At 39.1% G+C, this 12,294-nt stretch overlaps 2 protein-coding genes and 1 non-coding gene across 3 annotated transcripts; 2 read left to right on the top strand and 1 right to left on the bottom strand.

Moving 5' to 3' along the window:
* Positions 1-4,852: 4,852 nt before the first annotated feature.
* Positions 4,853-7,889, top strand: LOC117624010 (5'-adenylylsulfate reductase 3, chloroplastic-like). The gene is made up of 4 exons (XM_034355113.1): positions 4,853-5,043; positions 5,177-5,338; positions 5,426-5,552; positions 6,361-7,889. The coding sequence occupies exons 1-4, from the start codon at positions 4,962-4,964 to the stop codon at positions 7,397-7,399; spliced, it is 1,410 nt and encodes a 469-aa protein (XP_034211004.1). The 5' UTR covers positions 4,853-4,961; the 3' UTR covers positions 7,400-7,889.
* Positions 7,890-9,029: 1,140 nt separating this feature from the next.
* On the top strand, positions 9,030-11,723 carry LOC117624009 (glucan endo-1,3-beta-glucosidase 1). The gene is made up of 4 exons (XM_034355112.1): positions 9,030-9,535; positions 9,624-10,940; positions 11,273-11,300; positions 11,449-11,723. The coding sequence occupies exons 1-4, from the start codon at positions 9,424-9,426 to the stop codon at positions 11,630-11,632; spliced, it is 1,641 nt and encodes a 546-aa protein (XP_034211003.1). The 5' UTR covers positions 9,030-9,423; the 3' UTR covers positions 11,633-11,723.
* A 376-nt stretch (positions 11,724-12,099) lies between these two features.
* Positions 12,100-12,172, bottom strand: TRNAF-GAA. The gene has a single exon. It is a non-coding gene; the product is annotated as a tRNA-Phe (tRNA).
* Between the last annotated feature and the right edge of the window lie 122 nt (positions 12,173-12,294).

The following is a 12,294-nucleotide window of genomic DNA, read 5'->3' as shown; positions in this document are numbered from 1 at the left end:
GTACAAACAAATGGGCTTGTCTTGAAATGCTATAAATGGATTTCTGGGATAAACTGTTTCGATTCATAATGTACGGGAGTGGAATTCAAACTTGGTGTAAGGGGACGGGGGCACTTTGTCGGCAAACTTGCCTAATCCACCACAACCTTGTTTACTCCTTTAACGCAATCCCTCTATCAAAAATTGGTGTGTATAGATATCCATTTGTTTCAATATTTTTGTTGTTCCTTGTATTTCACATAAAGTTTTTGTTCCACTACAGATTATAGATATAGAAGGCAATATTATAATAGAACCCAAATCACATAAAAATGGGGAACAAGTGTTGCGAATTACCATACTAGCTCTACTTTTTATTATTTGTGAGTAGTAATATGTATTTGTATTTTGCAAGTTTTTCAAGTTAAGTTGATTTGGATCATGGGGTCATCTCATGTCCTCCTCCATCCAAATCCAAATTCCAAATTCCAATTCAAGTTTAACCGAACTCTCCGTCATTCTAAGAGAGCCAAGAGGTGCTGGACCAAACCCAACTACTAGTAGTATTCCTGTCTGTCTTGGAAAATTGGACCCTACATCCTATCCTCTCTATTTGGTATTTCAATGAAGGCCTTGGTTGGTTGAAGAAGTATTTTCATAAACCGGAAATCCTTCTGCATGCTCTGAATCGATGCTCCCTTCAACTGAAGAAAGCCCTTCCTCTCCAGCATTTATACAACCCAATCTTCCTGCTGTCACAAATGTTGGGAAAGGTACAGGGGTGAGGAGTTACTCGCTGTGCAACAGGGTTAGAGTTTACACAGAATTTCCTGATCCCGTTAGTGATGACAAGTGGGTGGCTTTCAGGTTGGGGTTCCCAAATGAAGAAAGCAATTAAGTTGAGTTGCTGGTGTTACCAGAATATTGTCTTTGATAAGACCTAGTTTTACCATGATATCCAACTAGACTTTCAGTTATGTTTAACCTAAACTTATGGCATGTATCTGCTTCTCATGCTGGATGCTGATCCCATTTGCACCAGTCTTATGAACTTTTAAGTTATGATTGAAACAATTTAGTATAAAATTACTTTTGGGAAAATTATCAAACATATGAAACAACATTTAGAACATAATAACAATTTTTAACTGGTAAATCAAATTTTACAATGAAATGTAAGTAAAGGAATTACGGATAACCTTCCAATGGTCAAGCCCTTTTATTCAATTCATGCATTTTTCATATGCATGCATGAGCAGTTATTACAGATTTACAGTTCTTGGCGTTTAATTTCCTGAATTGAATGGATTGTATGCTTGACACAGAACCAAAGTACCAGAACAAATAAAAATGCCAAACCCAAGTTCACCATTATTTTCCTTGGCTGCTGCTTCATCTCCATAACCAGCCCATCCACCACCTGCTTAGAGTAACAGTTAAAAGAGCATTTCTCAACACCAGCATTGTCCTCAGGATGCCCAAATATTGCTCTTCTAAGCTCCTCCTTTGTCGAATCCTATCATCATTTCAGGCAAGAAAGTATCACAGGGATAATCAAAGCTTTCCCAAAAGATTCCTCCAGATATATGATGTCTCAAAATGAAGTTTCCGGAGTCTAAAAGCACTAGCCGGGCTGCACGCATGGGTCTAACGCCTAGAGGAAGTAACGGGGGCCCATCTCTTCTTTTGTTTTGTTTTTTTTCTTCAACATATAAATGCAATTTTCCTTCTCCAACCCTAACTCTAACAAGAGCCATCTTCCAGCCCCTCTCTCTCGCTCAGACTTCTTCTTCAATCCTCATCTTTCTGTCTCTCGCTCATAGCACCATCGTGATCTCTTCCCTGACCTTGGAGATTCTAAAATGGCGTTTTTTTTTCTAGGCTCAGCGCCCTCCTAGCCCGCCCGCCTAGACCTCCTAGCAAGCCTAGCGAGCCTAGCCCAACCTAGCCATCGTAGTTATATATTAGTAAGAAACTCACTTGTTACACCGAATCACTTCCAAATCACTTACTCTTCTCTCCTAGAGTCTTTCTTTTCCATTCACTCCTATAATTATATAATTTTCATTACTATCCAAACGCTTAAATTGATCCCTTCATTCATATATACTATGAACCATGTATTTCTTTGTCCAACCACAATTAGACTAATTGCATATCGACCAACAAACCATACAACCATGGAAATATTTTTCAGACTCTCAAGAAGGGGGAAAGACACATGCTTCTCTCCTGCGTGTAAGTAACTCAATGATTAATACAATGAGTAGTACACCACTGATATACTATCGCCTTTTCTATTAGAAAAAAAAAAAAGGGTTAAAGTTGTTGGCTGTGGCCGCCGGCTGGCGCTTATTTGATGCCCACCTAAAATTATTAGAGCGGACCCGCGTCGGCGCATACCATTCCAAGTTAGTAGCAGCCAGTCAGCCACAAGCCACTTACCAAAGTCAAAATTCCCTCCTTTCCTTCATCCTCCTCCATTCAACGATTCTTGTTTTATTTTCAAATTTTACTTCCAATTCAATACCCAGATATATGATTAATTAAATAATTAAATATAGATTGTTTAAAATAATAAAGGTTTTTATAAAATTATTAAAAAACAATATTATCAATTAAATCTACATGATTGATTAGGTTGTTTTCATGTCAATTGCATTACTTTACCACCTATTACTAAATTTAAAAGGTTATTAAAAAAATAATAATAATAATTTTGCACAATCATTGTTTGCTTTATCTTTGTCTACAACGGTAATTGAATTAAATTAAAGTAATACATTCAAAAGTTACATCAAGGCTAAATCATATGTATTAGACACAAAACGGCACGGTATTGGCGGATGTTTCGCACGAAACAGCACAAAAACTTTCTGTCGTCTGCCCTTCAAAAAATACCATACGATGTTGTCAGCCATGATTATTGCACCCACTCTAATAGAATAATAGAATATACCATCAACCCACCATGATGCATGCCATCAAATAATTCCTTAATTATTTCAGGACAAAAGATTCCAAAATGGGAGGGGAGGGGGTTCCATATTTTCCATATTTAAATAAAAGCTACCATGATGCATGCTATCAAATAATTATTTATTTATTTTAGGACAAAAGATTCAAAAATGGGAGAGGGGGTGTGTGTCACGGGTGGTTTCTATATTTTCCATATTTAAATAAAAGCTATAGATTTGGAGCTACCTACCAAACCAATTACTACTTTTTATTGTCCACTATACGTATTTTTATATAATAAAAAAAAAATTTATGCCTCTTCATGTAATTCCAAAACTTCTTAAGTAATGCAATTTGTACAAGTGATATTAGGGGAGGATCCGAACATTGAATTTCGGATGCAATTAACCACTCTACCTACAAATTTCTTGCCTCACACAATGTTATTAGAACAAAATGAGTTAGGGTTTACTATTTTGTATTTTATATTAAAAAATTTGTCATATAAATCTTTTGTATAGCTCACATTAGAGCGGCTCCAGCGAAGGAGCCCAGCCCGAGGCGAGGGCAGAAAAAAAAAAAAAAGTCGCTCCAGCGTGCAGCCCAGGCCCGGGGGTGGTGTGGGACCCACCAACTCGGGCCAGCCCGAAGGCGAAACCAGCCCCAGGTCCAACTCGCGTTTGCTGACGTCAGCACTCGTGTCACACTGACGTCAGCTAGTGCGTTTCAAATTTTTTTACCATTGACGCGTGCAATGCACGCGCCAACGATAAAAAAATTTGAACCAGCGCGCGTTGACGTCAACACAACGCCAGCTCCAACGGTACGCTGCCACGTGTCGCCTCCCCAGCCTTCCGATCTGCTTCTCCAAATTAATCTAACGGCTGAGGCTTTTTTGGGGGAAAAAAATATGAAAAAAAATCGTAAAAAATTCTTAAAAAATATGATATTTTTTTTCTATAAATACCTATCAATACCCTTCACTTTCAACACCAATACTCTTACATTTTATTATACTTCTACTATTATTCACTCTTTTTACACAACATTTTCCTCTTTTTCATCTATCATTTTGATTTCATATTTTTGAACCCAAAAATTCATTCGAAATTTGAACCCAAAAATTTATCTGAAATTTGAACTTTGAAATTCATCCGAAATTTGAATCCAAAAATCTTATCCGGAAATTTTATCTGATTATGAATAGTGTTGACACGTAGGAACCTGAAAATCTTATCTGAAAATATTACCGAAATTAATTATTTTCATTAAAATAGTAATTGCCCTTAGCCAGGGCAACGGGTGGAAATAGAAATTACTATTTGCAAGGGCAACCACTATTTACGTAAATAGTGGCTGCCCTAGCTCCACCCTTGCCATAGCTAAGGGCAAATAGGTGGAGTTGCTCTTAGACTTATCGAAGAAATTTCTCGTATAACCAGAGATTTTTGTTTTAATATGAACCATAAAGAATTGGCTGTATGAAAATTGAGAGGGCGGCAAAGGGTAACCAACCGTAAGGTGAGGTCCATGTCCATCACCAATCATCTTTGGGCAGATGATGAAGAAATTAACAAATAATTTGTTGTAAAAGGCCAAAAAATAAAAATAAAAATAAAAATGTAGATTTTCATTTGGCCAGAAACTAAAGCGAAAAGACCAGAAGAATCTGAGAAAATGGACCAGGAGAAAAGTCTCTCTCCTCTCCTCTTCTGTCCCTTCACCTCTCACCTTCAGGGTCTCTCTTGGGCTGGGCCCCACACCGCGTGACGACAGCGATGACTGCTCCTTTAGATTCAAGCCTCGAATCGTAAGCGGCCACGTAACCGGAAGACCAACTTACCATGCCCAGTTGCCTGTACGATAAAACGTCCAGGTTCAATGAACCTCAAAGGCCGCCCCTTTAATAGCCTCTTTATATAAACATAACACAACCTGCTAATCTTCAATTCCACACACAAACAGGAGATTTGAATAAATCACAGAGCAAAACAGAGAAGAAATTTCATCTCAATTATTCGTTAATGGCTCTCGCTGTTGCTTCTTCTTCTACTTCGATCTCTGGCCGGACCTTCTCTCCATCCACTCCCTCCTTTGACCTCAAAGGTAAAAACCTTTCATTCGCTTTTCTTTTTCATTTTTGACTGGACTCAGAATTGAGAAATCTGGACAAGTTAGTTAGTTTTCTTTCAATTTGGGATGTAATTACATGTTAGGGTTCCCATTTTTGAATGTGCAGCTCCACCAGTTGGTTATTTTCGGGTGTTTGATCGAGCCCTCGGCCAAATTCAAAGCCAAGCTGTAACATTTTCTCAAAGACGGAGCTCGGTGAAGCCCGTAAATGCGCAGTCTAAACGGAACGAGTCAATAGTGCCTCTTGCAGCAACCATCGTTGCTCCTGGTAAAGATTTGAAATTTGTTATATTTTTGGAGAATTTCAGGGAATTCATTTGTTGTGGGTTTGGCTGAAAATTGGTGAATTTTGCAGAGGCAGTTGAGAAAGTAGAGGCAGAGGATTTTACGCAATTAGCTAAAGGGCTTGAGAATGCTTCCCCTCTTGAAATTATGGACAAGGCCCTTGAGAAATTCGGCAACGACATTGCCATTGCTTTCAGGTGGTCCTCTCTCTCCAATTTTGTTTTCCCTTTACTACTTAATTTTGATGATTATTTGTAAAATTGATAATTGAAAAACTTAATGAGGAACATTCTGTTGGGTTAGTTGTTATTTTCTAAACCTGGGCTTAAACATTTGAAGCGCATTATGTGGCTGTGTGCAATCAAAGAATACCTTATTTGGTAGCTGTAGTTGAGTGTGGCAATTGCATGAAAGATATGGGAATATCCTTAAATATTAAGAGTGTTCAATAAGTTATGGTGATCAGAAAACTGTATATTAAGGGCGGAACGTTTTTGAAAGTAATAATGTATTGTCAATAAACCTCCGCCTAAGAATCATTTTTCCCATATATGATCCTTTACCAAAAATAAAAAAATAAAAAAATCCCGAACTTACATTAATGCATGTGCAATGCGGGGTCATGATGTAGATGTACTCATCTCAATATGAATCTAGTAAGTGTCCATTTATAGACTTGACTATATCAAAATAACTATGGCAATAGTCATTTGTCATCTAGATTTAGGTGGGATTGCTGATAAGATCTAGCACTCTAGCTGATAGTAAATAACAATAGAGAATTTAAACTGAGTCACCTGTCGGCTATGTTGTAGTATTCACTTTCCTTGAGACGGTGGTTGTGATTTTCCAATATATTGTTACTGGAAATTAAGCTTTTATGATGTGTTGAGCTAGTTGAGAGAAGTTTGCCATGGTATATGCCTTTTGATGATTGCTTAAAATGTGGCCTCGAATAGTAGCCATTTTATTTTCGTTAGTAACAAAAAACCTCTGTTTTGGCAGTGGAGCTGAGGATGTTGCTTTGATTGAGTATGCACATTTAACTGGTAGGCCCTATAGGGTTTTCAGCTTGGATACTGGGAGGCTGAACCCAGAAACATATCAATTCTTTGACACAGTTGAGAAGCACTATGGCATCCGCATTGAATACATGTTTCCAGATGCTGTTGAAGTTCAGGCATTAGTAAGGAGCAAAGGGCTGTTCTCTTTCTACGAGGATGGGCACCAGGAGTGCTGCCGCGTGAGGAAGGTGAGACCTCTGAGGAGGGCCCTTAAGGGGCTACGTGCCTGGATCACCGGCCAAAGGAAAGATCAATCTCCAGGTACTAGGTCTGAAATTCCGGTTGTCCAGGTCGACCCTGTTTTTGAGGGACTGGATGGTGGGATTGGGAGCCTGGTGAAGTGGAACCCAGTAGCAAATGTTGAAGGTCGTGACATATGGGACTTCCTTCGTGCCATGAATGTGCCCGTGAATTCACTGCACTCGAAGGGGTACATCTCAATTGGTTGTGAGCCATGCACAAGGTCAGTCCTACCAGGGCAACATGAAAGAGAAGGAAGGTGGTGGTGGGAGGATGCCAAGGCTAAGGAATGTGGTCTTCACAAAGGCAACATTAAACAGGAAGAGGGAAACCAATCTAATGGTAATGGGGCTGCACATTCAAATGGCACTGCCACTGAAACTGATATCTTTACTTCCCAAAATTTAGTTACCTTAAGCCGGACTGGAATAGAAAATTTGGCAAGGCTAGAGAACCGGCACGAACCATGGATTGTAGTGCTCTATGCACCATGGTGCCAATTCTGCCAGGCAATGGAAGGATCATACATTGAGCTGGCTGACAAGTTGGCAGGAAGTGGTGTGAAAGTAGGAAAGTTCAGAGCAGATGGTGAGCAGAAGGAGTTTGCCCAGAACGAACTGCAGCTTGGAAGCTTCCCCACGATACTTTTCTTCCCCAAACACTCTTCTCGGCCAATCAAGTACCCATCAGAGAAGAGGGATGTTGATTCATTGATGGCTTTCATCAATGCCCTCCGGTAACCGGACTTTTGAAATGTTTAAAGAAAGTAGTCAAGGTATTAGAGAATCGAAGTCCCCAAGCTCCCATTCATCTCCATACCTAAAAGGTGAAGTCAACATTCGTTGGCAAACCAGCTGGATAAATTGCACTGATTTTGCCTAGAGTCTCTGTTTTTGGAAATGTATTGATGTTTCTCTATGAATATTTCTGAATCGTTAGGTAGAGTGTATTCTCACCTTAGTCAAAGTTCCTTATGGGACATCGTAGGGCTTTTGAATTTTTTATTTTTTATTTTTTATTTTTTATTTTTTATTTTATGTTTTGTTGTTGGTTAGAGATTGCCCACAATGAGATATCTGATTTTGGAAATGGGAAACGTAGGTTTTATTGTTTGTTTCCTGTATCAGATTGCTGGATGTACTGAGCAGTTTTCTTTCTCCTAGTTGCTTAATCTGTTCTCGTGACTGAAAATTATGAATTTCTCAGAACACTCTTCCCCATTCTGCAGCATGGTATTTCCCAGAAATTCAACATGTCAATCTTGTGCAGAAGATACAGCTAAGCACCTGAGCTGTGATACTCGCACATATAGCCATCTCAAACCAAGTCCAAATGTAATGGTAAAGAGCTGGATAAACTTATTATAAATATAGTATTTTGTTTATAAATATAGTATTTTGTTTGTATGACCACTACTCTTAGTTAAAGATTGCGATCTAACTTTGATATGAGATTTTTTATCCTGTCCTCTCTTCTAGAAAACATGTCTCTCCTCCAGTCCTGTTTCTTCAATTATTTAATCCATAAAAAACCAACTTTTCATTAGCTGTCTGTCTGAAGACAGAGAAACTAGAAGATGTCAATAGTCTTGTGTTGTGCGCTCTAAGTTCTAACCATTTTCATATATTTATATATTCATAGCTTTCCAAGTTACAGTTGAGAAAGAAAACCCAGAATCTGTTGGTTGAACAAGATTTACTTTCCATTTCATTCACAGTACGTATAAAGCTTAAGCTTTATCATAAAATCCCTTTTGTCAAAGATGCTCAACGGCAATGTCGGCAGCAAGGCATCAGAAGATATCAGATTAATGTTGGATAGTTTATGAACTGGTTAGAAATGATTTAGAATGTTCTCTAATGACGAATGCCGCATCATGCTAATTTAAAGTAGAGATTAAAAAAACAAGAAAAATTTGTTTTGGTGACCCACCTGAGACCTCAGCTGTATAAGCTCGTGACTCACTGGTGAACCGTAGATACTGCCGTGTCTGTATTATTTTGTTTTGTTTCTCGTGGTTGCTCGTGCTTCCAATCCATTTTTGGCTGGCAATGTCTTTCTTTCCCTTCTCTCTACATCTACACAGACAAATGATTTAACACTAATTTTAACAGCACACCACTGCATTGTTCCATTTAATCTTTTTTGTTATTTTCCTTGCCTGAATCAAATTCCAAGTGATGTAACCAAATGTCCAATTCACTCTTGACACAGAAGCCAGAAGGCCAGCCTGTAATTCAAAAAACCATTCCAAAGGTAGAGACTACAGAGGTAAGCAAGAACCAAAACCCAACCCACGTTTTATATTCTTTTTACTTTATTTATATTGTCTTCTCAACTCTCAACTCTCAACTGGCAAGTGGCAACCCTACAGTACAGCTCTAGAAAGTCCTTTTGTTTTCAAGTATGTCCTTTTCTTCTCAACTATTTTCCTCGAGGGCACCCAACTCAACTAATTTAGGGAAAAGAATCAAATAAAAGTTGCAACTACCCTCTTTAAGTCTTTCTAATTTATTGTCGGCACACAAGGCCATTTTAGTGAATTCCTTTCCTTCACCTCGCAATCTCTCTACAAAAATTCAGAACTACTCTCTCCTCTGACTGACTTCCCCTCTTTCATTTCATCACTGCCTTCTTTTTCTTCATTCACACACTGACATCTCTTGGGTCAACAACTAAAACCCAGAAGAAAGAAATAAACCACAAAAAGGAGGAAGCTTTGAGAGGATAATGCAAGGATCTGTAGCTGAACCAGAAACAGAGGATGAGGAAGCCAAGCTCAAGCTCCTCTCCAATGACAATCACTAACCTCTCACTTTCAACCATCTACTTCTGCTTCTTCTTTATCTCCACTTTACTCTTCACAGCGTCTCAAGGTAATCACTTTAACCCATGCTTGCTTCAAAATGAAGAAAGCAAGCAACACCCTTTACTCTTTCTAACATTTTGTTGATGGGTTTTCAGCTACCTCTTCTTCACCCATTTTGACAACCACAAAGCAGCAGCAAAATCAAGACCAAGACAAAGAGCCATTCGTGGGAGTGAACATAGGCACAGACGTTTCGAATCTTCTATCTCCCTCAGACCTCGTTTCGTTCCTCCAAGTCCAGCAGATCAACCACATACGCCTCTACGATGCGGACCCTGACATTCTCAAAGCCTTGGCCAAAACCAAGATCCGAGTCATTATCAGTGTCCCCAATAATCAGATTCTCGCCATTGGGTCCTCCAACACCACTGCTGCTTCTTGGGTCGGTCGAAACGTCGTCGCATACTACCCAGAAACGCTCATAACAGGCATTGCGGTTGGCGATGAGGTCCTGACCACAGTGCCCTCTTCAGCTCCTCTGCTTCTTCCAGCAATTCAGTCGCTTTACAGTGCTTTAGTGGCTGCAAATTTGCATACCCATGTCAAGATTTCTACTCCTCACGCCGCCTCGATAATTCTCGACCCGTTTCCACCATCTCAGGCTTTCTTCAACCAAAGCTGGACGCAAATTGTGCTTCCATTGCTTCAGTTCTTGTCCAAGACAGGGTCGCCTCTGATGATGAATCTTTACCCTTATTACGTGTTTATGCAGAACAAAGGTGTGGTGCCTCTTGACAATGCCCTTTTCAAGCCTTTAACACCCTCCAAAGAAATGGTGGATCCCAATACTTTGCTTCACTATACCAATGTGTTAGATGCTATGATTGATGCTGCTTATTTTTCCATGAAGAACCTCAATATCACTGATGTTGTGGTTCTTGTTACTGAGAGTGGTTGGCCTTCAAAGGCTGATTCTAAAGAGCCTTTTGCTACTATTGACAATGCGGATACATACAATTCAAATCTTATTAAGCATGTTTTTGATCGTAGTGGCACCCCTTTACACCCTGAGACCACTTCAAGTGTGTACATTTATGAATTGTTCAACGAAGATTTAAGGTCTCCGCCGGTATCCGAGGCCAATTGGGGCCTGTTTTATGGGAATTCGAGTGCGGTGTATTTGCTACATGTATCAGGAAGTGGGTCTTTTTTGGCTAATGATACAACAAACCAGACCTATTGCATTGCCATGGATGGAGTAGACTCAAAGATTTTGCAGGCGGCATTGGATTGGGCATGTGGACCGGGGCGATCCAATTGCTCAGAGATCCAGCCAGGGCAGGATTGTTACTCTCCTAATAATGTGAAAAGCCATGCTTCATATGCGTTTGATAGCTATTACCAGAAGGAAGGAAGGGCTGCTGGGTCTTGTGATTTCAAGGGTGTAGCCACCATTACCACCACAGACCCAAGTAAGTGCTACTTCTCTATTATGGTTCTCCCATGCTTGGATATTTTTGTTTGTGCCCTTTCATTCAATGATTTTCCTTTAGCCCAATAATGGTGGTAGAACACTTCAATAGATTCGAGACCAAGGCTAAGATTGCCTTCGTAAAGATGTCTCTTTGTTGTTGTAGTCTTGCAAACAAAATTGTACTAGAAATATATGTGACCTTTAGATATGCTATATATTGCTTTGGGCCAAACGGGCTCCACGTACTTTGTAATTTTGTGCACTTCTTCTTGGTAATTTTCTGTACTGAACAGCTCTTTTTCTTCTTTTTTTGGTGGGAATGCATTACAGGTCACGGGAGCTGTATATTTCCTGGAAGGTAAAGCTTGAGAGACTTACTTACTTTTGTTGCTACATACTATTGCAATGTAAAAAGTAATAACCATTGTTGTTGGTCTTGGATACAATGAAGCTAGTTTGCATTGTTCTTACGTAACAAGGGATATTTGGTTTTGTTTTGAGTGCAGTAAGAAGGTGATTAATAAAACAAGGCAGGTGGTGAACTCGACCCATTCAAGTAGTGGAGCAGACAGATTAAGATTCATTGCCTTGAGCAGCAACAGAATAAGTGCCATCAGTGGGATATTATCTGTATTTTTTCTTGTAATTTTCTCTACTTTGTTATTCATTCCTTTTGTGACTCCTTGCTGAGGTAGAAATAAAATAATTTTTTTCCAATGTACAAGTGTGTTTTGAATTTCCTGGTAAACAGTAATTTGTATAGGGTTGCTTGTTATGTTTTTGTAGATGCTTTATTTGGTTGTCTGTTAGATTATGAAATACACAGACACACAAAAAGAACAAAGGGAAAAAGAAAAAAGGGAAAAGTTGAATTTCATGTACTGTACATTAATAGTTCTTCACACCATCCATCTGATTAGGTTAAATAATTGCAAACTAGATGGTGAGAGTGCTATCCTGCTTTCCCAACCAATGGCTGGCTATTTCTGAGCTTAATGGGTGGTTGTTTGTTGTTGAGCCACTTACTGAAATAGCTTTTTGTTAACTCACAGTAGTTTTCCAAAAGCAGAGGATCGAAAACGAAAACGAAAACGAAACGAATATACAGGACTGCTATTAACCAAAAAGAAACAAAGTGAATATAAAAATTATATTCTTGCGGTGAGCGTGGATCGAACACGCGACCTTCAGATCTTCAGTCTGACGCTCTCCCAACTGAGCTATCCCCGCTGACGTTATTCTTTAAGCTTTATTTAGTTTTACTATATTCCTCTGTAATTTTAATTAACTAGTGTCGTTGACTAATGAACGACTTCATTATTTGCGTCGTTTGACATTCTTTAAGTAGTCCG

This window comes from Prunus dulcis, chromosome 4 (assembly GCF_902201215.1).
Source record: "Prunus dulcis chromosome 4, ALMONDv2, whole genome shotgun sequence".
NCBI classification, from domain to species: domain Eukaryota; kingdom Viridiplantae; phylum Streptophyta; class Magnoliopsida; order Rosales; family Rosaceae; genus Prunus; species Prunus dulcis.
This window is presented reverse-complemented; position numbering and strand designations above follow the sequence as displayed.

Bases quoted from the DNA above. Each gene is read 5' to 3' on its own strand.
- LOC117624010 (XM_034355113.1), top strand. From the start codon at position 4,962: ATGGCTCTCGCTGTTGCTTCTTCTTCTACTTCGATCTCTGGCCGGACC. The intron at 5,044-5,176 runs GTAAAAACCTTT...TTGAATGTGCAG, and splicing joins TCCCTCCTTTGACCTCAAAG to CTCCACCAGTTGGTTATTTT. The intron at 5,553-6,360 runs GTGGTCCTCTCT...CTGTTTTGGCAG, and splicing joins GACATTGCCATTGCTTTCAG to TGGAGCTGAGGATGTTGCTT.
- LOC117624009 (XM_034355112.1), top strand. From the start codon at position 9,424: ATGAGGAAGCCAAGCTCAAGCTCCTCTCCAATGACAATCACTAACCTC. The intron at 9,536-9,623 runs GTAATCACTTTA...ATGGGTTTTCAG, and splicing joins ACTCTTCACAGCGTCTCAAG to CTACCTCTTCTTCACCCATT. The intron at 11,301-11,448 runs GTAAAGCTTGAG...TTTTGAGTGCAG, and splicing joins AGCTGTATATTTCCTGGAAG to TAAGAAGGTGATTAATAAAA.